The sequence below is a fragment of the Phascolarctos cinereus genome, unplaced genomic scaffold, assembly GCF_003287225.1.
Source record: "Phascolarctos cinereus isolate Bilbo 61053 unplaced genomic scaffold, phaCin_HiC Scaffold_5;HRSCAF=322, whole genome shotgun sequence".
NCBI classification, from domain to species: domain Eukaryota; kingdom Metazoa; phylum Chordata; class Mammalia; order Diprotodontia; family Phascolarctidae; genus Phascolarctos; species Phascolarctos cinereus.
This window is the reverse complement of record NW_027555958.1, coordinates 324353821-324380037: the sequence shown is the minus strand read 5'-3', so window position 1 is coordinate 324380037 and position 26217 is coordinate 324353821. Positions and strand designations below refer to the sequence as shown.

Genomic DNA, 26217 nt, shown 5'->3' with positions numbered 1-26217 from the left:
AGGGGTCCAAGAGGCTTCACCAGGTTGCCATTCAGGTCTATGATACAAAGAAGGTTAAGAACATCTGATTTAGTAATTGTGGGCCTACCTAAATGGGCTTGGCGTGCTTGGGAAGTAACCCACTAATCCTTTCCTTTACATTCCTCAGTCCCAGGGTTGTTAGCTTTTTGACTCTGACTTTAGCCTTTAGTACCAGGATCTACGTTGGAGTATTCAAGGTCAAGGGCTGACCTTGTAGGTGACTGCTGGGTCTGTAGGTCAGAGTCTTCAACTCTTCTTCCCCCGGCTACACCTTCTGTGTTGAAGAGACAAGTTGAGGCATAAGTGCAATTAAAGTGTGCTGGTTGTGAGTGCACTGTGTGACCAGAAGAAGGAGGGGGATATTGAAGTGGGCACAATGATGTGGCATCTAGGGCATGTGGACAGGCACACGTGATAAAGGACATAAGCACCGATGGCAACATAGGGGGTTCTCTCTAACAAGTTATTTCCAGGATGTGAACCTGCCTCTTGATACCCCATCCCAACAAAGGACACCACACACATAGGGACAGAAAAGTCTAGTGTATTGATTTGTTGGGGTTGGGGGGAGGAAACATAGGGTGGGAGAAAGCAGATGGGTTGGGGGGTTGGGGGCAAGGGGCTCCTTAGTGTTAGCCAAAAACCACCTGAAAAATCTACTCCTCCACCCCACCCCACCCTACACCCTCCCTTTTCTCTTTGGGGGCTAGGATCCAGGTAGGTTATCTTCCCAGCTCTGCTCCCACTCTCTTTCTTTCCCTTCATCAACCTTCAGTGACATAATGGAGGCCACCAGTTCTAAAAGCAGGTGGAGAGCAGAGACTCAATTCAGCACCTCCCCTCCATTCCCCTTTCCCCTCATTCCCATCCCTTGTCTAAATAAAATGTGGGTAAAGGCACTGTAGCTGGGGGCTAAGCGGAAGGCAGGAGCAGAAGTGGCCCCTGAGGGAACAGAGAAGCCTCAGCAAGGGGAATGGCCCAAGTGCCCTTTCTCCCAACATGCTGGCCCCCCACCCCCGGGAGAGCAAGGAAAAGACCCTTATTCCTCATAGGAAGGAAAGCGGCTGGGCAGGTGACTTCTTCCACCTGCAGCTCAGGCACCATTCAAGAGGGTTCCTGGTTATATGAGGGGAGGAGGATAATGGAAACAGAAGCAGGCAGCATCAGAAAGCAAAAACTAGAATCCCTAAAAACACCTCTCCCCCCTTGGCCCCCACAGGAAACCCTCTTTGGCTTAAAATACAGGGTTTGGGGTTTAGAGGAAGGGGAAAGAGAAAAGGGGGACAGACCACTATCTGGAAAGAGGGGACTATTTTTTCCCTTTTTTTTCTTTTTTTCTTTTTTTTTTTGCGCTTGTGTTTTTCTTTCAGTATAAAACCACTGTAGAAAATAAGTTCTTTTAGAAAAAAAACACAAAACACAGGAAAAGGGAGCAGAGAGGAAAACAAAAACCATAGCAGGGTTAGGGGTTTTGTTTTTTGTTTTGTTTTGGGGTTTTTTGGCTTCAGACTCTCCCTCCAGGAAAGGAGGAGGGGGGAGAAAATTGGCATGAAGTGGGAAGGGGGAGCAGACAGGGCTGCTGGGTTCTCCCCACACCAGGTTCCAGGTTACATGATGCTGCAGTTCTGGGGAGTCTAGGAGAGAAAAGAGGAAGAGGAGGGGTGAATAGACTCCTAGGCACCTTCTCTCCCTACCCTCCCAAATTAGAACAGGTTAACTCTAACCCACTCACCTCCTCTCTGGGGGAGGGACAGAGTCCTTCCTTACCCCTTGGGGGTGGAAACTCTCTATGACCCCAAACTACATAAAAGCTTCCATAAGGCCTCTCCCCCAGATAACCAGGAGTATGAGGGGTGGGAGAGGGAGGGAAGAAGAGGCGAAGGAGCTGACTCACCTGGGTTCTAGGGCGTGAGTTCCCTAGGAGGTAGGATCGGGTAACCAGGCTGTCCCCAAAGCCACTGCCCCCAGTACCCCCAACACTTCGGTAGCTTCGAGTAACAGTGACACTGGAGGCTGAGGAGGCAGAGGAGACAGAGCCACCAGCCCCGGGCCCGGCACCGCTCCCGGACTTGTCAGCTGGCTGCCCACAGGTCCCACACAACACGGTGCGAGAACGAAGGTTGTACTCGGCCGGGTCCCCCGAGCCGCTGCAGTGGGCACCCTGGGGAGGGAGACAAGACTCAGGCGGGATGGGGCGAGTCTGGGATGGACAGCAACAGGCCCAAAGATTCTAGGCTTCCGGCCATGAGGCTAAAAAATGTAAGGATCTCCGCTCCCTAAACGACCAGAGAGGCCAACAGTGGCAGAGCATAAGAAGGTAAGGCAAAGCAGGTGGGCGGGGGGACTACCTTCAGAAGGTAAGGAGGCCTCAGATTAGGGAGGAACCAGAGGATGAGAGTCTGGCTTTGCCTTAGCTATTCTACATTGCTAAAGGGATGAGAAACAAGGGATGAAGTAGAAGACAGAGGTGTATGTACACAGAAGGACGGAGTCAGAAGCTTCCTACTGCTCTTGTCTGCTTTTCCTTGTAGTCCTACCTGAGGAAAGTCCAGATCTCACTGCCTTGCCTCCCCTCCTCTGGGAACACTACATGACACCAGGATGTCCTCCCCTCCCTCCCTCTCTAGGACACTCAGACACTTGAGTCCCAGGTTTGAGGCATAAGGGAGGAGGAGAAGAAAGGCCAGGGCAGCTGTGTGAGGTTATAAAAAAAACTCTTTAATGAGAATGTACTTGGCATGGAAAGGCCCAAAGAAAGGGTTGGCAGGGAGTAAGAGCACCCCTGTGGGTTGGACAGGGTGCCTAGGCTGAGGGCCACCTGTCCACTTGGCTCAGCGGCGGCTGCCACTCACGTGGTGGTGATGGAGCAGGACTTCTCCATCCTCGTCCTCATCATCATCATTGACAGTCACCGTGCGTACCAGCTTACGCATGGCCACCTCCTGGTAAAGGGAGACAGAATGGAGATGAGGTCAAGGAAAGGGACGGATATCCCATCCTATGTGATTAAGCATCAGGCTCACTTTGCTCTACTCTTTGCCCTCCAGAGACTCCTTCCTTCTGTTCAGAGTTTGGAATACCATCTCTACCCTTAGGTGCCTCAATTACCCTTTCCCACTTCCCCTCCTTCTGCTCTCATCCTCTCTAAGTTTCATGCAATACACATTTATTAATCACCTACCGTATATCAGTAACACACTCTGTGTACACACACACACACACACACACACACACACACACACACACACGTACTACATATAACTAATGGGGCAGCTAGGTGGTGAAGTAGATAGAGTGCCAGGCCTGCAGTCAAGAAGACTCATCTTCCTGGGTTCAAATCTGGCCTCAAATACTTCCTAGCTGTGTGACCCTGGGTGAGTCACTTAACTCTGATTGCCTTAGTTTCCTCATTTATAAAATGAGCTGGAGAAGAATATGGCAAACCACTCCAGTATCTCTTCCAAGAAAACCTCAAATGGGGTCACAAAGAGTCGGACACGACTAAAGCAACTGAATAACAACAACAAAATACTACAAGGATGAAAAATTGTATATGCCCCTGCTCTCTCAAGGAGCAAGGAGGTCCATACAAAATGTATATAAGTACACTAGAAGGTAGACTGTACTGGGGCAAAGGGAGAATCTAGATAAAGTGCTCCATTACAACTCAGATAGGAGATCACAGACTTCTCTCTGACCTCTTATCCAAGATTGGGTGAATTCTACTGCCCCTGCCTAATTCTTTCTGCAGTCTGACTTCCACCCCTCCTACAGCAGTGAGATTCCACCTCCCAATGCCTCATAATTCTAGTGTTTTCCCTTTATTGATTGTTTCCTGTTGATCCTGTCCAGATCTCCTTTGTACCTAGTTATCTGCTGGTCATTTCCCCCATTACATTGTGAACTTTTAGGTTCAAGGGCAGGTACTTATCTTTTGTTTTGCTTTGGATCTCCAGCACTTAGTACAGTGCCTGGCACATAGTAGGCACCTAATAAATATGCAATTACTGAGTTACCGACCCTCTGAAAGGTAATCCTCTAAATGAAAACACAATAGAAAAAAGATAGGGGTGGAGAAGGGAGAAGGAACACAAACAATGCCGTAGAGAAAAATTGGCCACCAGAGGGCGATCTTGTACAACAAAAGGAGAGAGAGAGAGAGAGAGAGAGAGAGAGAGAGAGAGAGAGAGAGAGAGAGAGAGAGAGAGAGAGAGAGAGAGAGAGAGAGAGAGAGAGAAGTGGGGGTGGAATGTGTGTGTGAGAGAGTGTATGTGTATGTGTGTGAGTGTGAGTGAGTGTGTGTGTGTGTGTGTGTGTGTGTGTGTGTGTGTGTGTGTGTGTGTGTGTGTAGATCTCACCTCTCCAGTGGCACTGATGAGTGCTGTCCGGAGGCTGTTTCCACAACCCCAAGAACTCTGAGCCTTCCACACCATGTCAGTGGGAGGGCTATGGGTAGCTCCTGCTCCTGAGGCCCAGATCTGAAAAATTAAAGAGGATAAAGTTCACAACTGAGTCTCCCATATAACGCCCCGGTCCCCCAATCTCTCTCCAGGATTTCCAAAAGAAAGACATCCAAGAATGTAGGGCACGACACTCACCGTCACCACCTGCCCAGCCTTGAGAGTGAATTTAGGGGGAAAGCGATAACTCAGCAGGGGCTCATCTCCATTCTGCCGTTTGATCTGCCAGTTACCCATGGATTGGTCCTGGAAGAAAGGAAGAGGTGGGGGTGGGGAGAGGAAAAATTCAGAGGAGGAGGAAGAAGGCAGAGTAAACCAGAGGAGAAGGAAGAAAGGAAGCCAGCCCCATTTACTGATTCCCCACTTTCTTTCTTCCTTTGTGCCTAGCCTTGACTCTGAAGTCTGACCTTAAATTCCTCCCCAAATCTTCATCAGCCCTTTGAAGTCTATGCCATTGTTTGTACATAGCAGCACCCTCTCTCCAGGCTCCTGAGCTATAGGAGGTTGGGAGCTAGGCTCCACGGATTGCGTGGTTGCCTGCAGAAGCTCACAAAGCATCCAGGCTCCCCCCACCCCAGCCTTTTGCTCTCTTCCCCACGGACCTCATTGGACTTGTTGCGCAGCCGCACGAACTTGCCCTCCTCGTCCACCTCCTCCACAGCCACTCGACCGCTGGTGCGAGCGTGCTGCGAGAAGCTACTTCGGCTCTCGCCGGTCTCCAGCTTTCGCTTCTTGGTGGCGCTGCCCCCGCTCTGGGTGTGGGATGAATGTGACGAGGTCCGGCCCCTGCTTCGCTGAGACGTGGGGCTGGGGGACAGCCTCAGCCTGGCATAGGGGGAGGCAGACGAGGAAAGAGGGAGAGAGGAAAATGGGTACGTAAGGCCCAGGGCTCAGGCTGGGAATCTTGGCCCTGTGCCCAGCCTCCAGCCCATCCTCCCCCTCACCTCTCTGTCTTCCCCAGCCTCCTGGCCCCAGCTTTCCCCTTCCTAGCCTCACCTCTCCTCCTCTCCTTCCAGGAGTTTGCGGTAGGCATGGATTTCCATGTCCAGGGCCAGTTTGATATCCAGCAGCTCCTGGTATTCGTCCAGCTGTTGCTGCATCCTTGCCCGCATCTCTGCCATCTCCCGCTCCTTCTCAGCCAGCAGCCGCCGGCTCGTATCCCGCTCCCGGGCCAAAGCATCCTCCAGATCCCGCAGCTTTGCCTCCTTGGCCGATAGCTATTTGAGGAAGAGAGATCTTTGAGGATCTAATGAGCTGTCAGAAGGGATCTGAGATCCCAGTGATGAAATCCATAGATACCAGGGATCCATTATATTCCCCTTTGTGGTAAGGGGTTGGTCTTTAGGATCTCCAGGAATTCCAGCTAATCCCAATAGGCCGACTGATTTCAATACTGCTTCCCAAAATGCCCGGAAATATTTGACAAGATGTAACCATTTCAATTACGGTTACATTTCATAAACCTTTAAGGAACTAAATAATTCAGATGGAAAATGAACTAATCCCTGCTACTCTCAAAAAAAACCTGCTCATAAGGGCAGCTAGGTGGAGTGGTGGATAGTGGCCCTGGAGTGAGGAGGACCTCAGTTCAAATCTGGCTTCAGACACTTTACACTTAGTAGCTGTGTGACCCTGGGCAAGTCCCTTAACCCCATTGCCTAGCAAAACAAACAAACAAACAAAAACCTGCTCATCTGCAGCTAAAAAATCCACAGTCTCCATTCAGAAGCCCCAGGTGCACTCCCAGAACTGGCATTTAGAGTCCTGTTCCCCTACAGGGGCTACCCTTGTCTAACTGTATCCTGTCTCCATCTGCTTGGAGGCTCCCAAAGAATTTCTCTCCTTCCTCCCCTTTCTCACTGTTTTACCCTGACAGCTCCAGGGGGCAATCTTCCCTCCCAGCCCTTGGTGCCTCCATCACCTCCAGTCCCTCAATGGCCATTCGTGCCATGGGGAGAGGGCAGCGTAATACCTGCTTTTGGAGCTGGCTGAGCTGGGCAGAAAGGCTATCGATGCGGATGCGTGACTGCTGCAGCTCCTCGTGGGCAGCCCCCACCATGTTGCTGTTCCTCTCGGCAGACTGCCTAGCGTTGTCCAGCTGGTGGAAGAGGGGTGGAGAGAAGGCAAGGAAAGCAGGTCAGTCAGTGCTACCGAGGCATGGTGGGATGAAGGGGCGAGAAGGCTGTAGTCAGGGCAGATATAGACAGCTCTCCCTTCTTGTGCTTGGAGGACAGGAGAAGAGGCTATCCAGAGCAGGAAGCCCACAAGAGCCCAAGGGAAGGGGGAGATTGGGGCACCTTGGCAGAGTAGGTCTTCTCCAGCTCCTTCTTATACTGCTCCACTTGTTCCTCATGCTGAGCCCGCAGGTCCTGCAGGGCATCAGCTAGCTTATTCTCAAACTCCCGCTGCTTGCCACTGTCAATCTCCACCAAACGAGTCTCATGGCGACGTTTGGTTTCACGAAGCTCCTAGGGAGTGGAGGGGAGCCAGGGGGCAGGATCAGAGTCAGTGCCAGCCAGGCACACAAGCACAGGAGCCCAGGTTGCAGGCACCCTTCTCACACCTCGGCAGTGGCCCCACTCCAGGTGTTCCACCTCCCTGCCCTCAAGCCCTGCCAGCAAGCAAGTTTTCCTGGCGACCCAAGCTGTCAGGTTCTCAGTCTGTGCCTCTTCAATGCCCCCTAGGCTTAGCTAATTGGGAGTCCCCATGAGCCGCACAACGCTTGCTCCCCTGCATCCCTGTTGATCTGGGCCCCCCACCTCGCTATAGATGTTCTTCTGGAAGTCCAGCTCCTCCTTCAGGGTCTGCAGCCTGTTCTCAGCATCCACCCTCCTCAGCATCTCATCCTGAAGTTGCTTCTTGGCCTCGCTCAGAGCTGCCTCCAGCTGTGGGGAGAGGGAGAACAGAAGAGAGGGAAGCTCATAAATCCTTAGAAGGGATTTTAGAGATCACTACAACAGAGGTTCTTATGCTCTTTTGTCCTGGACCTCTTCAGCAGTCTAATGAAGCCTAGAGGTCCCTTCTCAGGATAATATTTTTAGACACATAAAATAAAATAGAGAGGATTCAAAAGAAACTAATTATTTTGACATAATTATCAAAACTTTAAAAAAAATTTAAGAACTCCTAATCTAAAATCAATCAATTAATAAAACAAGTAAGCATCTATTATGTTTTAAATGCTGGGATATAAGCATAAAGAATGAAAATCCCTACTCAAAAGGAACTTACAGTGTATTGGGGTGGACAAATAAGTAAAAATACAAATATAGACAAAATAGTCAAATTGGGGAAGGGCCCCCAGCATTTAGGGGAAAAACAGAGTTAAAGGTAAGGAAAATGAGGCTGAGAGAAGGCCAGTTAACAGAGCCAGGGCCAAAAGCCTGGTCTCCCATATTCCCAGTCTAGTATGTTTTCTTTTCTTTTTTTTTTCCTAGTATGTTTTCCACTGTACCACATGACCTGTCTATCTCTTTCTTCTGAAAAATAGGACATAACTACATGTCTGTCCAAGGTCACCTAACTGGCAGGGCGAGGAGTAGAAGGCAGAAAGAAATGAGAGAACTTCTTTTCAGACTTTAGACTCTCCTACCTCCTTCCTTTAATTTTTGTTTAAGAAAAATTTTAAAACAATTTTTTTCAATTAATAATATTCCATTTTTTCCCCCTTCCCCTTCCCATTAGAGGAAAAGAAAAAAAATGTAACAAACATGAATAGTCAAGCAAAACAAATTCCCAAACTGGCCATATTAAAAAAAAAATGTCTCCCTCTGCACCTTGAGTCTATCACCTCTCTGTCAGGAGATGTCTTCCTTTAAACACACATTCCTCCTAACCTCAGCGGAGGTGATTCTTATTCTAGCATTTAGTAAGAGCTGGAAATGCATCTGACACTACTTTGGGTTACATTGGGATAATAATCTGCTGTCAGTCAAGTCTTTGCCTCAGAAAGGAACCGTGTGTCACAAGGGCAAGAAAATGCTGAGTCAGAAGGCAGCGCCTCAGCTCTGCCATTAACTAGCTAAGATGAGCTTGGGTTGCTTGCCGAACTCTTCTGGGCCAGTTTCCCTACCTTGTAACATGAGGATAAGAGGAGATAATAGATAGGAAAGTGCTTTGGAAAGTAAAGCACATTATATAAATGCAAGGTGTTATTAGGACAATTACTCTGTGTGTCGCCTGCACACGGTATAATTAATATTAAATAAATATTCAACTCCCAATTATGGCTTTTGTGTGCTCCTTAGTAATAATTCCTATACAGTGGAAACACGGCAGTCAAAGAGAGAGGAGCTTAGGGTCAGACACTGGCAGAATATGTCCCTTCCATAGGTAAACTGAAATGAATTAACAGATTTTTGCTTCAACTCTACTCAAGTAATTAATGAGAGCCTGATGTGTCCCAGGAAGTGTATTATTGGAAGACATTATTCCCTGGCCTCAAAGAACTTTAGAATCTGGTTGAGACAAGATACATTTGGAAACATTCACACCTCTTCTTCCCCTTCATGACATGACTGAGAGTAATTATTCTTGAGTGTGTATCTCAGATTGGGAACCTCCTGAAGGCATTAGGTATAAAGTAAGCTTTCCTGAGTTGGAGAAAGGAAGAAGAATGGAGGGGGTGGGGGGAGAAGAATGCACAGTACATTGAAGGAGGAGGAAGTGTGTGTGTTGTGGCCACTACATGGAGCCTATATATGGAGATGGTCTTACCTTGGCTACCTGGCCCCGGAGCTCATGCACCTCACCATCCAGAGTACGCTTCTCACTCAAGGCTGTGCTCAGAGCTGCCTCCTTGGAGTTCAGCAGTGCTTCCAGGTCCTTGAGCCGGGCCTGAGCTGCCAGCAGATCCCCCTCCTTCTTGGCATTGCTGAATAGAAAAGAGGAGAGAAGGTAAAGGAAGGCACTGGACAGACCAAGGAAACTAGGATCAGCAAAGATGGCTGGATCTTACTCAGGCCCACATCTTAATAAAGTGGGGGAAAATGGTGCTTTGAAACATCTCAGTTTGGCCATTTATATATTAGCTGTGTTGGTGGTGGACACTTCAGCTAACCTCTCTGACCATCAAGTTCCTCATTTTGTAGAATGAAGTATTAGAGTAGATGCCCTCAAAGGTCCCTTTCAGTTCTATCAATAATATTCTATGGTATCATAGAATATTTAAGTCAGCACTAGACAAACAGCTGCCTCTTGCCTTTCCACTTGACACCAGCAGAGGGTGGCATTGACTGCACCATTGATTGGTTCCTACCTATAACAAAGACTTAGGATACTGCCAGGGTCCCTCCCCTCCCACCCCTCCACCTCAAACTCCAGGGTGCAGCCAAGATCACCCAGGTCCCATGAAACATTCCACCTCTCCCATGACTCAGAGGCCAGGAACGTGCCTGGGGGTTGTAGGGAGAGCCTGGGTCCCATGATTTGAACCGATTCCCCCCCTTCTTCCATTCTTCCTCTAAGAAACAGGGGTACCTTTGTTCCCCACCCTCCCACACAGGGCCTTAACTTTCTCTTCCTTAGGCCCAACCCACCTCCTTTCAAACCAGCCTTCCTCCCTCCCTGCCTCCCTCCCTCAACTCAACCACCCACATCGGAAACCAGCCACTATGGCTCTCAAGTTATTTCCATGTCTGTTTCCAAGAGGCTTTTAGGTGGCTGCCACAGCCATCAAGTCTGGGATTCCCTCCTCCCCTGCCCCCTTCTCCTCAATGCAGAGTGGAAAGAACTAAAAGGAGAGTTTGCCTCTCCTAGCGCTTTTAGGAAAGGGAAATCTCATTGGAACAAATACCCCAGTGAGACCTCGGAAAACAAAGCCAGAGGGTTCTCCCTTCCTTTGCTCTAGGCAGTGAAAGATGGCTAGATTCTCTCTACCCTTCCTTCTTCCCAGTCAACCCGATTTCTTGGGGGGGAGGTTCCATCAGATCCCTGGGACAACTCTACCCACCCTTCTTGCAAATGAGGAACCTCAGTATCTGGCTCCAGATGTTGGCTTTGAGGCAACTGGGTACATGTGGGTGCCGGCCCTCAGTTTACCTTGAAACTTTTTAAAACCCAACCTAAAGCAAATCTAGGGATAGTGGGAATAACGCTTCAGCTACCCTACTTTGGGGACATTGGCTATTTCAGATAGATGGAGAAGTGGGTAGAAGGGCTCTTTTTTTTTATTTAAAAAGAAAACAATCTTTTGGAATCCAGACTCTGAAATCCAGTGGAGCCCAGAGGAAGTGAGAAGAGGGGAGAAAGAGGCCTTACTGTTGTGCCGAAACTCTGTAAGTGTATAGTAGGTTTGAAGTCATAGAATTCTAGAATTCCAGCTGGATAGGACTTTAGAGACCATGCAGTACAACCCTTTCATTTTTCAGATGAGTAAACTGAGGCCCTGAGAAGAACTAAATGAGTTGTCAGCTTAAGTCCAAGGTGGGATTTGATCTCACATCTTGCTGACTCTAAATCCAGTGCCCTATTCACTTATATCACATTTGAATCATGGCTCTACTTAGGACCTATGTGACCTTGGAAAAGGAAAAGGAGACCTCCCTGGACTTTTAGGGCACCTTTAGGATGTAATGGGAAAGGGTTAATAAAAAAGGAATCCTCCACCACTCCCTTCTCCCAGTGTTATCTGCAACTCTTAAGCATAAGACCACAGCAGTGGATACTGGGGGGGAAAAAACCCCACATACTCTTCACCCCCCAAAAGAGGGAAAAGTCACACTTTCATTTTTGCTTTTAGTATGAAAGCCCTAAGAATCACTTAAATTCACACCATAGCAGGACAGACTTTAGGGCAGGGCATGAGATTGGAACAGGCATATTTCTTCTCTCACCACCCTAAGAGTTATGAAGATAAGAAGTCACCCTACCCTAACTAGATCTGACTGGCCCAGGGAGAGGGACATGATGACCCTGGCAAGGAGGGGGTTGTCACTTTTGAGTTTTCTCTGTCTGAGTTTCTTCTCCCTAGCACTGCTGTATGCACCTCCCAACCTAGGACAAAGTATTTCATACAGCACTCATCCCATCTACAGAAAGAACTGATTTCTCCCTTCCTCATCTCAGCCAGAAAAGCTAAAAATAAAATAAAAATCCAGCTCTGGTTTTGGCCACCATCCCGTCCAGCCCCTGGCTGGGAGTACAGCTCCAACTTTCCATGACTTCAGAACTTTTCCGAAGTTGAAGCAGCTGCAGTAGAGAAGGAGGAGGAAAAGAAAAGGGGAAAACTAGCTATGGCTAGTAAAGTGATAGAGCAGAGAATCCTTGTCTGACTCCAAAGCTACAGGAACTCAGCTTTTCCTTGGGCCCTCAGGCCCAGAAGCACACAATAAATGAAATGCCCCAGATCTAGTAGGTTGAATTTAAGGTTAACCAGCAGGAAGGCCTTCCTGAGGCAGGACTCAGTAAAAGCATGGGAGACAGGGAGGGAGGGAGCCATCCCTCCTCCTACACAGGTGAGGGTGAGCTGAGAAAGCTCTACCACCCTGGGCAGAAACAGGATGATCTCAGTGGGCTGGGCTCCCTCAGGTTCCTGGTAAGTCAGTCTCATCCTAAAAGGGTTTGGGATCCTAGACTTATGGAATTTTAGAGCTAGAGATCACCTAGTGATCCTTATCATCATTTGACAGATGAGGAAACTGAGACTCAGAGAGGTAATTTGTCCAGTTCATTTCTCCTCTACCTCTGCCATAACTTTCAGAACAGACAAGTTCTTAACACTAAAAGAAGGCTAGGGTGGAGAATTCTCACTGACAGGCTAAGTGGGAAGTCTTAAGCCCAATTATAATCTCTTTCACTGTTGCTCCTAAATCGCGATACTCCTGAGAAAAATGAATGAGATGTTTCCCTTTCCTTTTGGTTGGGGGAGGCCTTAGTTATAATTTAAGAGAGAAAGAGACTAGGGGATGGTAAGGAAGCCAGACAGATCAGAAGACTCACTAAGTCACACCCCTCAGACTAGGGAAGCCACTAGCAGAGGAAGAGAAGCTGAGGCTTCTGTGGTTTCCTCAGCCAGGCTAGGGGGGTTCCCATCCCTTGGGAGAAAGCCACCCTACCTCCCATGGCCATCAGAGCCAGGGGAACCCTCAGCCAGTAACCACAAGATGGCATCTGAGCAGCGTGGACCTCCCCTCCCTTCAGTCCCATCAGCCCACTGCCCTGATCTCACCATCTCAAGAGAACCTCATTTCCCCAAGTTTCCTCTTTGTTCCAGGATCCAGAACCAGATCTCTAAACTTAATCCATCTCACTAGAGGTTACACCTTAGGAAACCAAAGGGAATTCTTTTTGTCCTTTCCTTGTGAAAGAGTTTACAGGGGAGGGGGCCTTCAAAGATAGCTTGTAACTGAAGGCCTGTGGGGATTGGGAGAAACCCAAACTGCTGGGCAAGGAAACAGGTTTGAGATCACTGTGCCTCAGTTTCCTCATCTGTAAAATGAGGGAATTAGCATAGTGATCTGTTCTAGTTCTAAATCATATTATCCAATGCTTGTGCTTATGCTCAAGATGGCTATTTGGATGTCAGGATGTGGGCAAGAGTCCAGCAGGGACAGCCAACAGGGGTTTGGTGGGCACATATCCACTTCTTTTATTTATGCCTGGGCAAGAGGGCTGGAAAGGGTGGGAACCAGGGGTTTCTCAGGTGACTCATCCTCATTCAGACAATACCCGGGCAAGGGAAATCCTCTAGTGCCCACAGGGGAGACCCATGGCTCTGCCCATGTCCTGTCCCAGACCCCCACATCCCTACCTCAGAGAAAGGACCTCTACCTAGCTCCCCTTTGTCCTATCAGTCAAGATCTCAGAGCTAGGGGCATCCCTTGCTAAATCTTGACAAATCCATTTCCAAGGGAAGGGGGGGGGGGTGGTCAAGAAGAAAAGGCAGGACTTAGCAGAAACCCCATAAGCTGAAAGTGCATGGGTGGGTAAGGGGTAAGAAACTGGGTGACCCAGAGATTTTTGAGTAAGGGGTAGAAAGAAGCCCACTTCAGGCGAAGGAATTGAATAAAAGGGAGGGCTGGATGTAGAGTCTGAGTGAGGAGAGAATCCTGGGCATTGAGGCCTGAGGCCTAGCACAGGGCTGCCAGCCAGGGAAAAGGAGGAGATGCGGGGGCTGCAGCTACGCTGAGAGGAGAGACTGCAGCCAGGCAAGGCTGAGGGGCCGGGCCAGGCCCAGGGCCAGCCTCTGACCCGCCCGCTGAGTCACCCAGACCCAGCTTGGCTCCTACAGCCACATATGGAAACAAGGGCCACGGCTGGGTGGGGGAGGGAACGATTGAAGCCTGGCTGGCTGGGAGTCTGTGGTGGGGCCTGGGCTGGGGAGGGAGAGGCCCCATTTCCTCTACTAGGTTGGGGTGGGGCCGGGAAGGGAGGAGGGAGGTGAGGAAGAGTAAGGCTCACTGGGCTGGGGCTAACAAAGAGGGAGAGGCAGGGACAGACAGACAGAGGGAGGGAGGGAGGGAGGGAGGAGCTACAGAAAGGGCTGTCGATGAGCAATACACCAACTATGCAGGGGAGACACACACACACACACATACACACACACACACACACGTTCCCAAACTAGACAGCATGAGATTTCTGAAGACAGGGTGGGGACAGCTTTCCCGCCCCCCCCCCCACAGGCACGCTGTGGGGCCTAATTCTCCCTTCAGAACTTTTGCCCGTGCTGTTCCTTCTTCTTGGAGTACGTGCCTTCCATCCTTCTTCTGGCTGTTCCTTCTATACCTAGTACATATGGCCTTCCTCCCTCAGACTAATAACAACCATCAGGAATCACATTTATTAGATGGCAAATTCCTTGAGGAATTTTTTTCTCTCTTTTTATATTCCCCCCCCCCCAGTGAAGTAGCTGGCACTCAGTAGGCACTTAATAAATGTTTATTGATTGATTACTTTAAGTTACACAAAGTGCCTCAATCACAGGCCTCCCTGATTTTTCCCCTCAAAAGAGACCGTGACTGGAGGTCAGGAGACCTGGCTTTGAATTCCAGCTCTGACACTTAGTAGGTCTATGACTCCTGCCAAGTCCTCTTCCCTCTGTGGGCCTGTTTCCTCACCTGTAAAATCACATAATGAGACTTGCAACACTTACTTCACAAGGCTGCTGTTAGGAAATTGTTCTGTAAACCTGAAGTACTGTAGTAACATGGCATCATATCTTCTTTGTCATAACTGTTTGTTATTTAGCACTTAATTATTCTTTTCATCCCTGGTGTTTCATCCCTGCTAGTTGTTTGGTCCCCCTTGCCCAAACTAGATGGTAAAAATAATTCAGAACAAAGACAATATTATATATTAGCCTTGCTCCCCCCTTCTCACACACACACACACACACACACACACACACACCCCTCCCAACATTACACATAAAAGGGTCACAGAATATCATACCTGGAAAAGAACTTAATGCTCCACCTATGGAACCACCTCATTTTTATACAAGGGGAAACTGAGGTGAAGAGAGGTTAACCTTGCCAAATACTTGATTAACACACACACACACACACACACACACACACACACACACACTCCATGGGTGAGAGAAGTAGACAGAAATAGCAAGAGACTCATGGGGAGAGACAAGTGTCACATAGAAAGACAACAGTGGGAGACAAACACAGGGGGAGACAGTGAGAGAGGAGAAGAGAGCAACAGAACCACACGCATTAGAGAAACACAGAGAGACTAAGTGATGCACACACACACACACACACACACACACACACACACATATATAGAAAACCTCCCTCCCCATGCACTATAGGAAACAAAAAGTAAGTTTCAGGGTTTATGGATTCTCTCCTCCCCAAAACAAACCACCACCTGGTTTCCTGAGTGGTCTGTGGCTCTGAAACCACTTTCGGGTGGGCAGGATGTGGAATCCAGGGACACCTGGGTCCTGTGCTCTCCTCATCTGTCACCTTCCCCATGCATGCCCTCACTCTAGATATCCAGGACCCTTCCCTGAGTGGAGAAAAAGCCTCTGGAAAAGGGGGAGGTAGGAAGGTAGGCAGTAATAGAGGTTCCAGGGTCCCAGAGGCAACATGCCATAGTGGAAAGTGGACAGGACTTGTCAACAGATGGAAATGTGTGTCCCTGTTTGGCCAGTCACCACTTATGAGATGGTAGACAAATCATTTCACCCTCTCTGGGACTTAGTTTCATCATCAAATTCGGGGGTTCCAGTAGATGACCCTTCAAGTCCCTTCTAGATCTGACATTCCATAGTTCTGTGATTCTATACCATCTTCACCTTTCCCCTAGCAAGAGGAAGTACCCATGGTGCAAAGTCATAAAGGGCTCCCCCCTTTCACTGCTCCCCCATATGCACAGTGTTCCACACCATACACAAAACACTGCCTATGCCCCCTCCTAATTCTAAATATATGGAACATAGGTACAGAACACACCCGAGGCACCCCCAAGAGACTTCCACAAGCATGCACTAGGTGTGGCAATCCATCTACACATCTCACTCAGTATGACACTTGCCAACACGCCCAAGGCATGAGGCCCCTCAGATCTCCATCCAGAGCCACCAGGCTCCCAGCTGTTCTCCTACTGCCCCCCTCCCTTAAGCTAGCCAGGACTAGATGCTGGGGGGGGGGGGAAGATGGGTTTTGTATGTTGGGGGAGGGGACAAAGACGACTATTTACATGTTCAGACACAACTGGAGAACAGAAGAGCTGGAGATTGGCAGGGGGCCATGGGGCTGAGTCACAGCTGCTGGGTGTATCAACGTGGCATTGTACAGAGGCTATGGGCCAAAATGCCAAGGCCCTTCATTAGGAAGCAAATGGCAGGGGCTTCTATGAACCCCAGCTCTCCTAACTCAATCTCCAGGGAGTTTCTTCTCTTCATTCCTTACTTCCTTTTCTTCCTTATCTCAGTCCTTTTATACTCCTCTCTACCTCAGCCTAAAGTCACTTCTGTCTACTTAGGCAAAAGGAAGTAGGGGCTAGAGAAAGAACTAATAGTATGGTGGGAGGAGAAATGACTGAGAAGGTAAAAAAGGGCAGTGATAGGATAAAGAAGGCAGCTGTCCAAGGTGTTGAGACTGAGGGGAATCCCCTCCCCCCAAACTTCAACCTCAGCATCCCCTCTTCAACTATTATTAACCCTCAGTCTTCTGGCTCATGGCTAATAACCCTGTTAACCAGTAAGAGTATAGGAACCCCACCCCAAAGTCATGAAATGAAGGAAGGGGAAAATCTGAGCATTCTAGTCCCACTGCATTCTAGCCTCTGGCCTGGGTAAACACAGTGTTCCCTCCCAATCTAAGAAGCGTGGAGGGGGCAGGGTATCCCCACAGCCCGGGAGCTGAGGACTCCAGAATACTGGACTTCTAAACCATATTTTTCTTCCAATCCCCTTAGCTAGTCTAGAAGAGAACCAGGTACCCTATCCTCCCCCCCACTATAAGACATGAGTGTGAGGAGAAACAGTTGTTCCTTGCCTCAATTCTCTCTCTCTCTTTTTTCCTGTATGACTGTTTCGTAGAAACACGAGGCCAAAGGATTCCCCAGAGACCATTATGTCCATCCTGCCAATTCTTCTCATTCTCCAAGTGCCACCTCACGTGGCTGTTTTCCTGAGTTTCGACATAACTCTTCCTCACCCCACCAAAATGAACAAGTCTTGATATTTCATTGCCAAAAAACTCAGGAAACTAACCTCCAACCCTCACAGGAAAGCTGGAATTTATCTTTTAAAAAAGTACTCATTTCTTCAGCCTTCTCTTCCCCAAACTTTATAATCCCATGATCTTGACTTCTCTCTCTCTTTCCTAGCTCCCACCATGACTCAGCACTCCCACCCCTGGGATGCCAGCCAGAATTATGCCTGGCTCCAAGAGAAGAGATTCTAGCTTCCTCTCCCAGTCAGAGAGAGGGAGGCACCCCCACTCCCTTTATATTCCCTCCTCCCCAAGGGAATAATAAAGTCCCCAAACTACCTCATCCCCTAGCCTGAGGAAAAAGAAGCCAGAAGCCACCAAACAGGACAGAAGGAAGGAAGGAAGGAGTGCTGGCCATTGAAAATGTTACCCCCATCTCTCTGCAGGGTGACTCCAACCCTGATGTATGGATACTGGAAAGTCCTTCCTGTTGTCTACCCTATACAATCTTGCATCTACTATACTAACATTTCTTTTTTCTTTTCCTAAGTGGAGAAAGGATGAAGGAAGACATCAAAATTCCAATCGATGCAGTAACTCTGAAACTTCAGAGCACTGGCAGCAAGCATACTTCCCTCCTCTCAGCAGATAAGTGATGGACTATAGTTGTGGATGAGGGTGTTCCTTGTCAAATATGGAAAATGGGTTGGTTTGTTTTACTGTACTATATTTCTTTCTTGCCAGAGTCCTGAGGGGATATGAGGAGCTACAGAGAAGAGACAGGTGTTTTTTAAAAGCACCAGTAGTATCAATAAAATATTTAATTTTTAAAAGACCAACTGCTCTTTCTTATTAGTAATTAAATACCACATGAGCCAATGGTGTGAAATTACTGAAGAGGTAATTAGTCAGTTCTAATCGGTGTTCTTTCAAAAACAATGATATTGTTAATGCTTTAACAACACATTGTATAAAAAAAGTGTCCCTAAGAAATCCTTAGTAAATGTCCTTGGTTATTATATTCATATTTAATGTAAATATTTTCATATATAATATAATGTAATATTATGCTATATATTATTATAGTATATTACATAATAGTATATGATATATTAATTATATATCATGTTAATTAATATTATTTAATATAATTTGTTGTTTAATAGGGTTATATCTCTATTTTAGGATCAGTTAATAGTAGTGCTTTTATGGACTGTGGACTAGGGCCTAAAGTCTAAAGTGATTTGAGATCTCCACAAAGCATTTGAGGGAGAGATTCAGTGTTTAACCACTTAGTAAAAATATCAGTAACTTTCTGTACTCTATAGAACAAAAGGAAGAAAACAGACTGTCTTCCTTTCCTCTGGGGAGGAGTAAGGAAGAGTAAAAGAAGGAGTTGTGGTTGGGTAGAAAGAACACTAGACTTGGGAGTCAGTAGACCTGACAAACTGTGTGACCTTGGGCAAAACATTTTCCCTCTTTAGGGCTCAGTTTCCTCATCTGTAAAATGAGATGGTTAGACGATCTCGAAGGTCGCTTCCAGCTCTAACTTTCTAGCAGAGCACAAGGGCTGCTGTGAGACGGGTGCATCAGAACCAGAAGCCAGCTTCTCTCTCCAGTTGTCCCAGACAGCTGTGCCTAGCTTTGACTCCAACACTGAGGTTTATTGAATTGAGGGTAAGGGTGGGATTTAGGAATGCTCAGATACATTGCATATTGAGGTCAGGATCCTTACCTTACTAGGGCTAGGGGGAGGAATATTCTAACTGATTAGAAGAAATTTGAGCAAGAGAAATGGAAAAAAAAGTTTTCTTGTGATTCTCTTGAAATTTAAATCCTTTGCAGGCTCTAGGCTGAGGCACTGGATAGGGAGGCCAGTACCCAAGGATATGTCTTGACCAATCCACTCCCTCTCCACTTCTCTAATTCTTACATCAGGAGTAGGGATCAAGGAACCCTAAAGGGCTCGCTCACCCCCACAGTTTGAAGGGGAAATATAATCAGCTTTTGTTTCTGTCAAAGCGCATTGCCTCCTCCAAAGACAGACAGAGGGAGAAAGATGGAGCCAGAGACAGAGAGGCAGAGAAACATCACTTCCAAGTCAAGATTCAGAACTGGTTTCTGGCTAAAGGCAAAACTGGATACAGAGAATCTGTCTATACTTCTGCCATGTATGCACATACCCCCAGCCAACCAAATGAACCCTGTGCCTTCACCAACTCCTACCATGTAGCTTAGCACAAATCTTGTTCATCATGCTGAGAAGCAATGAGAAGTATAGTAGCAAGAATGAATTCTGGACTTAGAGAACAAGAGACCCAAATTCAAACATCTCTAACCCTTTTTAATGTGATGATTCCAAGCAAGTCACTTCACTTGCCTAAGCCTCAATTTTCTCATCTGTAAAATGAGGACCCTACTTATATTGAGAGAATTTTGTAGTAAATGAAGGGCCAGTTTGGGGAGTCAGGAAGACGTAGGTTTAACTCATACCCCTGACACATACTAGTTCTGTATGGCCAAGTCACTTAACTTCAAAGGGCTCTAACACTACAAGTTATAGATCACTGGACCATCTACATTGGTGGAGGAAGCATCCACAACTTGAGTTGATACATAACCAGTCTGACTCTCCCATCCTTTCTCTATAAATACATATACGTATATATGACACATATATACTACCTGCCTTACAAGGCCATTTTGATAAAAGAACTTTGTAAAGCTCAAAGTGCTATGAGTATGAATTATTATGAGCAGGGGGCAAGGGTATGGGTTGTACCACTTCTGGAGTTAATAGGGCAGAAGTAGGACCACAGAGATAGAAAAAAGTCTATCTGGGTCAAAAGGAAAAATTCTGACCCATAGCATAGTTCCAGTTCATAAGACTTCTAGCCCCTGAACCTAAAGCTTTCTTATAACTAGATACCCAAGACAAAGGTGGCACGGTGTGGTATAAAAAAGCATATAAAAAAGTTGGGAGACCTGGGCTCTATTTTTGGTTGACGCTACATTGGCTATGTGACATTGGACAAGTCCCTTGAGATCTTAGACTGCCACAAGAGAGGCATAACTTCTAGGAAAATGGAGATGACTCCCACTGTACTGTCTCTTGATCATACTACATTTTGGAGTATCATGCTCTGTTCCACGAGCCATAGTTTAGGAAGGACATCAAAAACCTGGAGAGAGTCAGTTGTAGTATGGTAGAGATCCCTATCATGGTATAGATTGAATTATATGGCTAACAGGGTCTCTCTCAACTCAAAATTCTGTGGTCATGTGAGTCATAGGAGGGCATTGAGGATGCTGAAGGGCTTTAAGTGTTTGCCAGAAGAGTATCAGTTGAAGGAATTAGGGACATTTAGTCTGGAGAAGAGAAAACTCAGGAGTAGAAATAATAGCTGTCATCAATTGTGCCATTTGGAACAAAGATTAAACTTACTTAGCTTCCTTCTATAGGGCAGAAATTGCAAAGAGGCAAATGATGATGAGAACCAGCTTTTACATAATTCTTTATGTTTTTTTAATTTTTTTTAAAGGTTTTCAGAGTGCTTTACATATGTTATCCCATTTGATTTTCATCACAACCTTGTGAGGTGGATGTTATTATTATCACCATTTTACAGATGGTTGTAAAAAAAATCGATGTAAGGAAAAACTTAACAATTAGAGCTTTGCATAATTGGAAGGGGATGACTTGGGAGGTTGGAGGATCTCCTTCATTAGTGGTTTTTAAATGGAGGCCAGATGACCCCTTGTAGGGTGTGTTGTAGTGGGGATTCCTTTTGGGGTATGGGTTGGACTAGGTGGTTTTTGAGGTCCCTTCCAACTCTAAAATTCTGTGATTCTGAAAAATCAACTCTGGACCTCAGTCTCCTCACATGTCAGATTAGAGGGTTGGACTCCATGCTTTCTAAGGCACTTTCCAGCTTTTATAATCACAGAATGTTAGAATCTTCTTAATGCCAGAGCCTCAGCCTCCTAGTCTGCATAGAAGCTGAGAGGGTCGAGCAATCCAGGAAATCATCAAGCATGAGGGCTATGTCTAGAGGGAAGAGACTGTTCCGCTTTTAGAAGCCCGGGGTCTCCCCCTGCTGATTCAGACTTCCTCTCCCCCAGGGACCCTAATGGGGAAAGGGGTGAAGGGGCTGATTTACTGCATCAAAGTTGTCTGGATTTGAGCTCTGTCCCTCTCCCATCTCATCAACTCATAACTTTGTAAGTCCTCTCCAGCTTGACTTTGACAAGAGCGCTTCAGAACCATTTCCCTACCTAGAACTCTGGATTCTGGAATCCCTCCAAGAGGAACAACAAGGGAGAGAGGCAGTCCCCTCTACTTCTTATCCTTTTCTCTCAAAATAAGGGCTAGGGGAAGAGGGAGGTTCCAAACAAGGTGATTTCTCCAATGGAAAAGCTTCGTGGCATAGTGGAAAGAACACAGGACACAACTCACAAGAACAGTGTTTGAGTTTGGTCTCAGACATGAAATCTACAAACTCCGATAGGAATGTATATGTATAGCCTAGATCAGATTGCGAACCATCTTGGGGAGGGAGGTGGGGAGTGAGAGGGAAAAAAATTTGAAACTCAGAAGCTTATGGAAGTGATTGTTGATAATTTGAAATAAATTAATTATTTTCAAAAATTTTATGAAAAAAAAAGCTAAAAACTTGGGCAAGTATAGGTCTGGCTATGTCACTCACCTGCTCAAGAAACTTCAATGGCTTTCCCAGTTGCCTCTAGGGACAAAATACAAACTCTTTCACTTGTTATTTGAAGCCCATCATAATCTCGTTCCAACCCATCTTCCTGAACTGCTGTTACATTATCCTCCTTGAGCCCTCTATGTTCAGGTCAAATCAACCCTCTTGCTGTTCTTCTACATAAAATTTCACCTCTCTCCTCTATGCTTTTGTTTTTTAAGGCAATTGGGGTTAAGTGACTTGCCCAGGGTCACACAGCTAGTGTCAAGTGTTTGATCTGATGCCAGATTTGAACTCAGGTCCTCCTGACTTTGGTGCTGTGCTTTATCCACTGCGCCACCTAGCTGCCCCCTTCTCCTCTATCATTTTGCCCAGCCTTTGCACAGTCTGTCCTCCATTCCTGTAATGTTGTCTCTCCTTATCCTTTTCTTCTTGGAGTCCTCAGCTCACTCATGGCTCAGCTCAAGTACTACTTCCTACAACAGACTTTTCCTGGTCCCCCCCCCCCAATTATTAGTATGCTCTCTGTACTCTGAAATTACTTTGTATTTATTATATATATAGATTTTTTTATTGACTTATCTCTGTATTGAGGATGTAAACTGCTTGAAAGCAAGGACTGTTTCATTTTTGTCTCTTTATCCTCATCACCTGTCATGGTACCTGGCACATAGTAGGAGCTTAATTAAATAGAACCATTTTGAGCCTTAGATTCCCTGTCTGTTAGATGGGATTAACACTACCTGTACTTCCTATCTTGTAGCATTATCAGGAAAGCATGTTGTAAATCTCAGAGTGCTTAGGAATATAAGCAATGGTTAAAGGGAGCACTCTTGCCAAAGAGGGGGAAACCCGGGGCTCTTGGTTATTAGTCCCCAGACACCATTCCAACAATCCATCAGTCTGTACCAGTTTCCTTTCTTTGAGGTTTCTGTTAGCCACCCTCTCCACCACTGCCACCGAAGGGTGGGGATATCATAAGGCAGCAACTGTGAATCACCAATACAGCTGTCCACTATTCCCCTTGCCTCCCCCCTAATATTTTCCTAAGCTACTGATCCTGACTGTCCGAGACCCTGGTCTCCCCTAACTTTGACTCTACTTTCCATAGATTCAGAGAGTGAATTCTATTTGACTCAGTAGAAAAAAGGAAGATGAGGGTCACAGATACCCCACAAGGTGGGGGCCTTGGCTTTGCACACTTAACAAAATGAATTTTGGGGTCCAGAATTTAGTAAAGGGAAGGTATTGTTGAGGGCAAGGACTGAGAAGGATTGGCTCCTTCTATGATTATCTCCACGCCTGGCCCTGAACTCTTTTTAAACATTAAATCAACACTTGCTTGTGTGTGTGTGTGTGTGTATGTACCTACAGAAGAAGCCTCAGCTCCCTACCTCTTGTTACTGCTCTTTGCTCTGAGCCAAATGCTTCCTTTTAGTCCAAACATCTGCCCTGCACTCAGACATCTATATGTACAAACAGGGAGGATGAGAAGAGTATTGTCCCCAGTCCTCTACCACCCTGGGGTGGAAAGAGACAAAAAAGATCTGAAAGCCCCCTTTATTCCAGGCACCCCAACCCAGAGCCTTCAACTTCCCTTTGAAATTTACCCTCAGCCCCACAGCCCCCAGGGCACCCAGCCTTCTCCGGAAGCCCAGCCCCACCCCAAGCCAGGATCTGTGGGGGAGAATAGAGGCAGCTGGCTAAATATAACACATACATAGCATACACCCCTGTCTCTCCCCCCACCTCCCACCTCCCCACACTCACTGCCATCCCAGAACTCAGGACGGGACAGCTGCAAAATAGGCAGGAGAGTTAGGCAACAGTTTCAAAATCAAGAAAAGAATGACCAACTCAGAGACGGATCTATTAACCCCACTGTTCTTCCCGAAGAAAATAGCAGCCAAAATCTTTCCTTCCAGAAGGAACTAAAAGCAGGACTAATTTAAGACTATTAACTAGTTCTTACGTATTTCTTCTCGACTCCACCTTGATCATACTCAGAAAATGAATGAGATACTCCAACTGTCTCCTTCCCGTCCTAATTAGTCACCCTCCTTCCCACTCCCTAACTAATCAGATCACATAGGGGAAAAATATGGGCTAAATTATTTAAGCAAGGCCATGAGGAGAATTAGTTGTTTTTCACACTTAACTAACTTGGATTTTTCCTGGGCCAGTATGGAATAAGATTGAAGGAGGGGAAAGGATAGGATGAAATCTAACAGAAAGCGAGAGGTTGGGGGTGGGGGTGGGGGGAGAGGTGGCAAGGCACAAGAAATATTCTGGGAATTCTTTAGAGAGGAATAGATGAAAAAAAATGACTTTAGAGAAAATGACTAAGGAAAGTATGAGGAAGGGCAGGATCCCAAATCCAGATTCACTGAGGAACCTCTAAACACATTTACTGGTCTCACTAAGGAGAATTCAAATACAAGCATTAGAGAAAGAAATGCCTTAGGACTTGTGGTACAAAGACCAATCCTCCCCAAAGCCATTTTTTTAAGTGGGGTGGGGTGGAGGAGAGTAGGAGGGGCCATGGGAGAGGCTGCAAATTTACAACGGCTGATTTTCAAAAAAATCATAATCTCCAAGCATTTTAATAAGGCAAAGAGAAAAGGTCAGAGAGGAAAGGGATGAACCAGATGACACAGTTGCACAAACCTGACCACAGAAAATGAGAGTGACCAGCCCAGGCAGAAAGAATGTTTGGGGTCAGTAGGCAAGCAACAAAGACAGACTCTCACCAACTCAGAACTGAACTTTCACTGAGATCAGAGGGTGCTAGGCTCGGAGGGTAAATAACCTCCCCAATTTTCCTCTGGGGTAGGACACAGGAGCAGCATAGTCCAGACTGGAATCTCTAGCCATTCCCCTCTTTCTTTTTATTCATATGCCCAAGGACTGTGGGAACTCTGGCGGCAAAAACTTTTTTTGTTGCTTAGCCACTGTAAAAAAAAAAATCAGGAAAGGACCCAGGCAATTGGGGGTTTGGGGTGTAGGGAAGAGGACAAAAATTACAAAAAGGGAGGCTTGCAGAGTCCTTCCAAGAAGGGCAAGAGTGCTAGTGCTCACCATCGGCTGAAAGAGGAAGTTTCCATGCCCCCAGGTAGGGGGGAAAGGGGCAATCAGCAGTCTTCTAAACCTCCCCTCCACCCCACAAAAGCACTGCTAGGTATTGTGCCAGGTTGGAAGCCCAGGTTTGACTGGTATACCACGTGCAGGGAGACAGTCTGGGCAAGGTAGGCGTGGTGCCAATTCATGCAAGGGTAATACTTGACAGGACCCTTTCAACCACCCCAACACCTCTAGGACTTCCTGACTGGCCAATGCCAGCTCCAGTTGGTCATTGCCCAATCTTCTCCTTGGGGCTTCAGAAGCCTGGCAAAGTCCCATCTGGACTCAGCCAGTATTCTTCAGGCAGGAACCCAGGCACCCTGACATATGAGTCTATTGGTAGCATTCTCCAACTTGCTTCCCACACCACCTCCAAATGAACCCATTCCCCTGATTCCCCTACTTGGAGGCTCTTCTGACCTGACATGTAATTGCCATTTGACAGCCTAACCATCTAGGGAGTTAGGGGCTCTGGAACAGGAAAAATTGTTCCTTCCTATGGTATCCTCCTATCTGAGAAGATCTCCCAGAAGGGGGACCGGATGCTTTCTCTCTCTCTGGCCCAGGTTATGCCACCTGCCGCTTTCTTGCTCTCGGGAGCTACAGACACCACCACTGCCACCCCACCCTCCCAACTCATACCCCTTCCCTGGGCCGTATGGAGGTTCTCGCAACTGGGGCCCACTCACCGGGCTTTGAGCTCCTTAAACTCCTCCCGCACTTTGCTCAGCTCCAGCTGCAGGCGGGCGCGCTCCTTGGCTACCGAGTCCAGGGTCTTGCGGGCGTCCCCGAGCTCGGCCTCGTAGGCGGCCTTGATGCCGGACACCTCCCGGCTCACCACCTCCTCAGACTCGGTGATCCGGAGGCGCAGGCCCGCGTTCTCCGTCTCCAGCGAACGGACCCGATCGATGTAGACAGCCAGACGGTCGTTCAGCTCCTGCAAGTCCTCCTTCTCCTGAAGCCGCGTGATCCGAGTCGGGGACAGCGGGGTGGAGCCCGCCGGTGCCCCGCTCCGGGTGGCACGCCGCTGCGACGGGGTATCCATGGCAGGCAGGGTGGCAGCGCCCTGTGGGCAGGGGGTCCCTGAAGATTAAGGACCTGAAGACGGGGAAGGGAAGGTTTGCAGAAGCCGGGCAGCTGAGTCTCCTCTCGGAGACAGGTGCCCGGTAGGGTTCTGAGCTCGGATGTGCGATCTCCCCGGAGTTCTGATCTTAACCCTTCTTGGGTAAGTAGGCCGCCCAGTGTAGACGCGGCGCTCTTGGACAGTCTGAGTCTGAGTCACCGGGCTGTGGA

General features: G+C 47.5%; 1 protein-coding gene across 1 annotated transcript; it reads right to left on the bottom strand.

Annotated features, from left to right (window-relative positions):
• Positions 1-549: 549 nt before the first annotated feature.
• LMNA (lamin A/C) lies at positions 550-26217 on the bottom strand. The gene is made up of 12 exons (XM_020991549.2): positions 25614-26217; positions 9198-9354; positions 7241-7366; positions 6779-6949; positions 6454-6579; positions 5478-5698; positions 5084-5306; positions 4620-4727; positions 4380-4499; positions 2874-2963; positions 1916-2182; positions 550-1655 (listed from the first exon to the last, which is right to left on the bottom strand). The coding sequence occupies exons 1-12, from the start codon at positions 25967-25969 to the stop codon at positions 1629-1631; spliced, it is 1992 nt and encodes a 663-aa protein (XP_020847208.1). The 5' UTR covers positions 25970-26217; the 3' UTR covers positions 550-1628.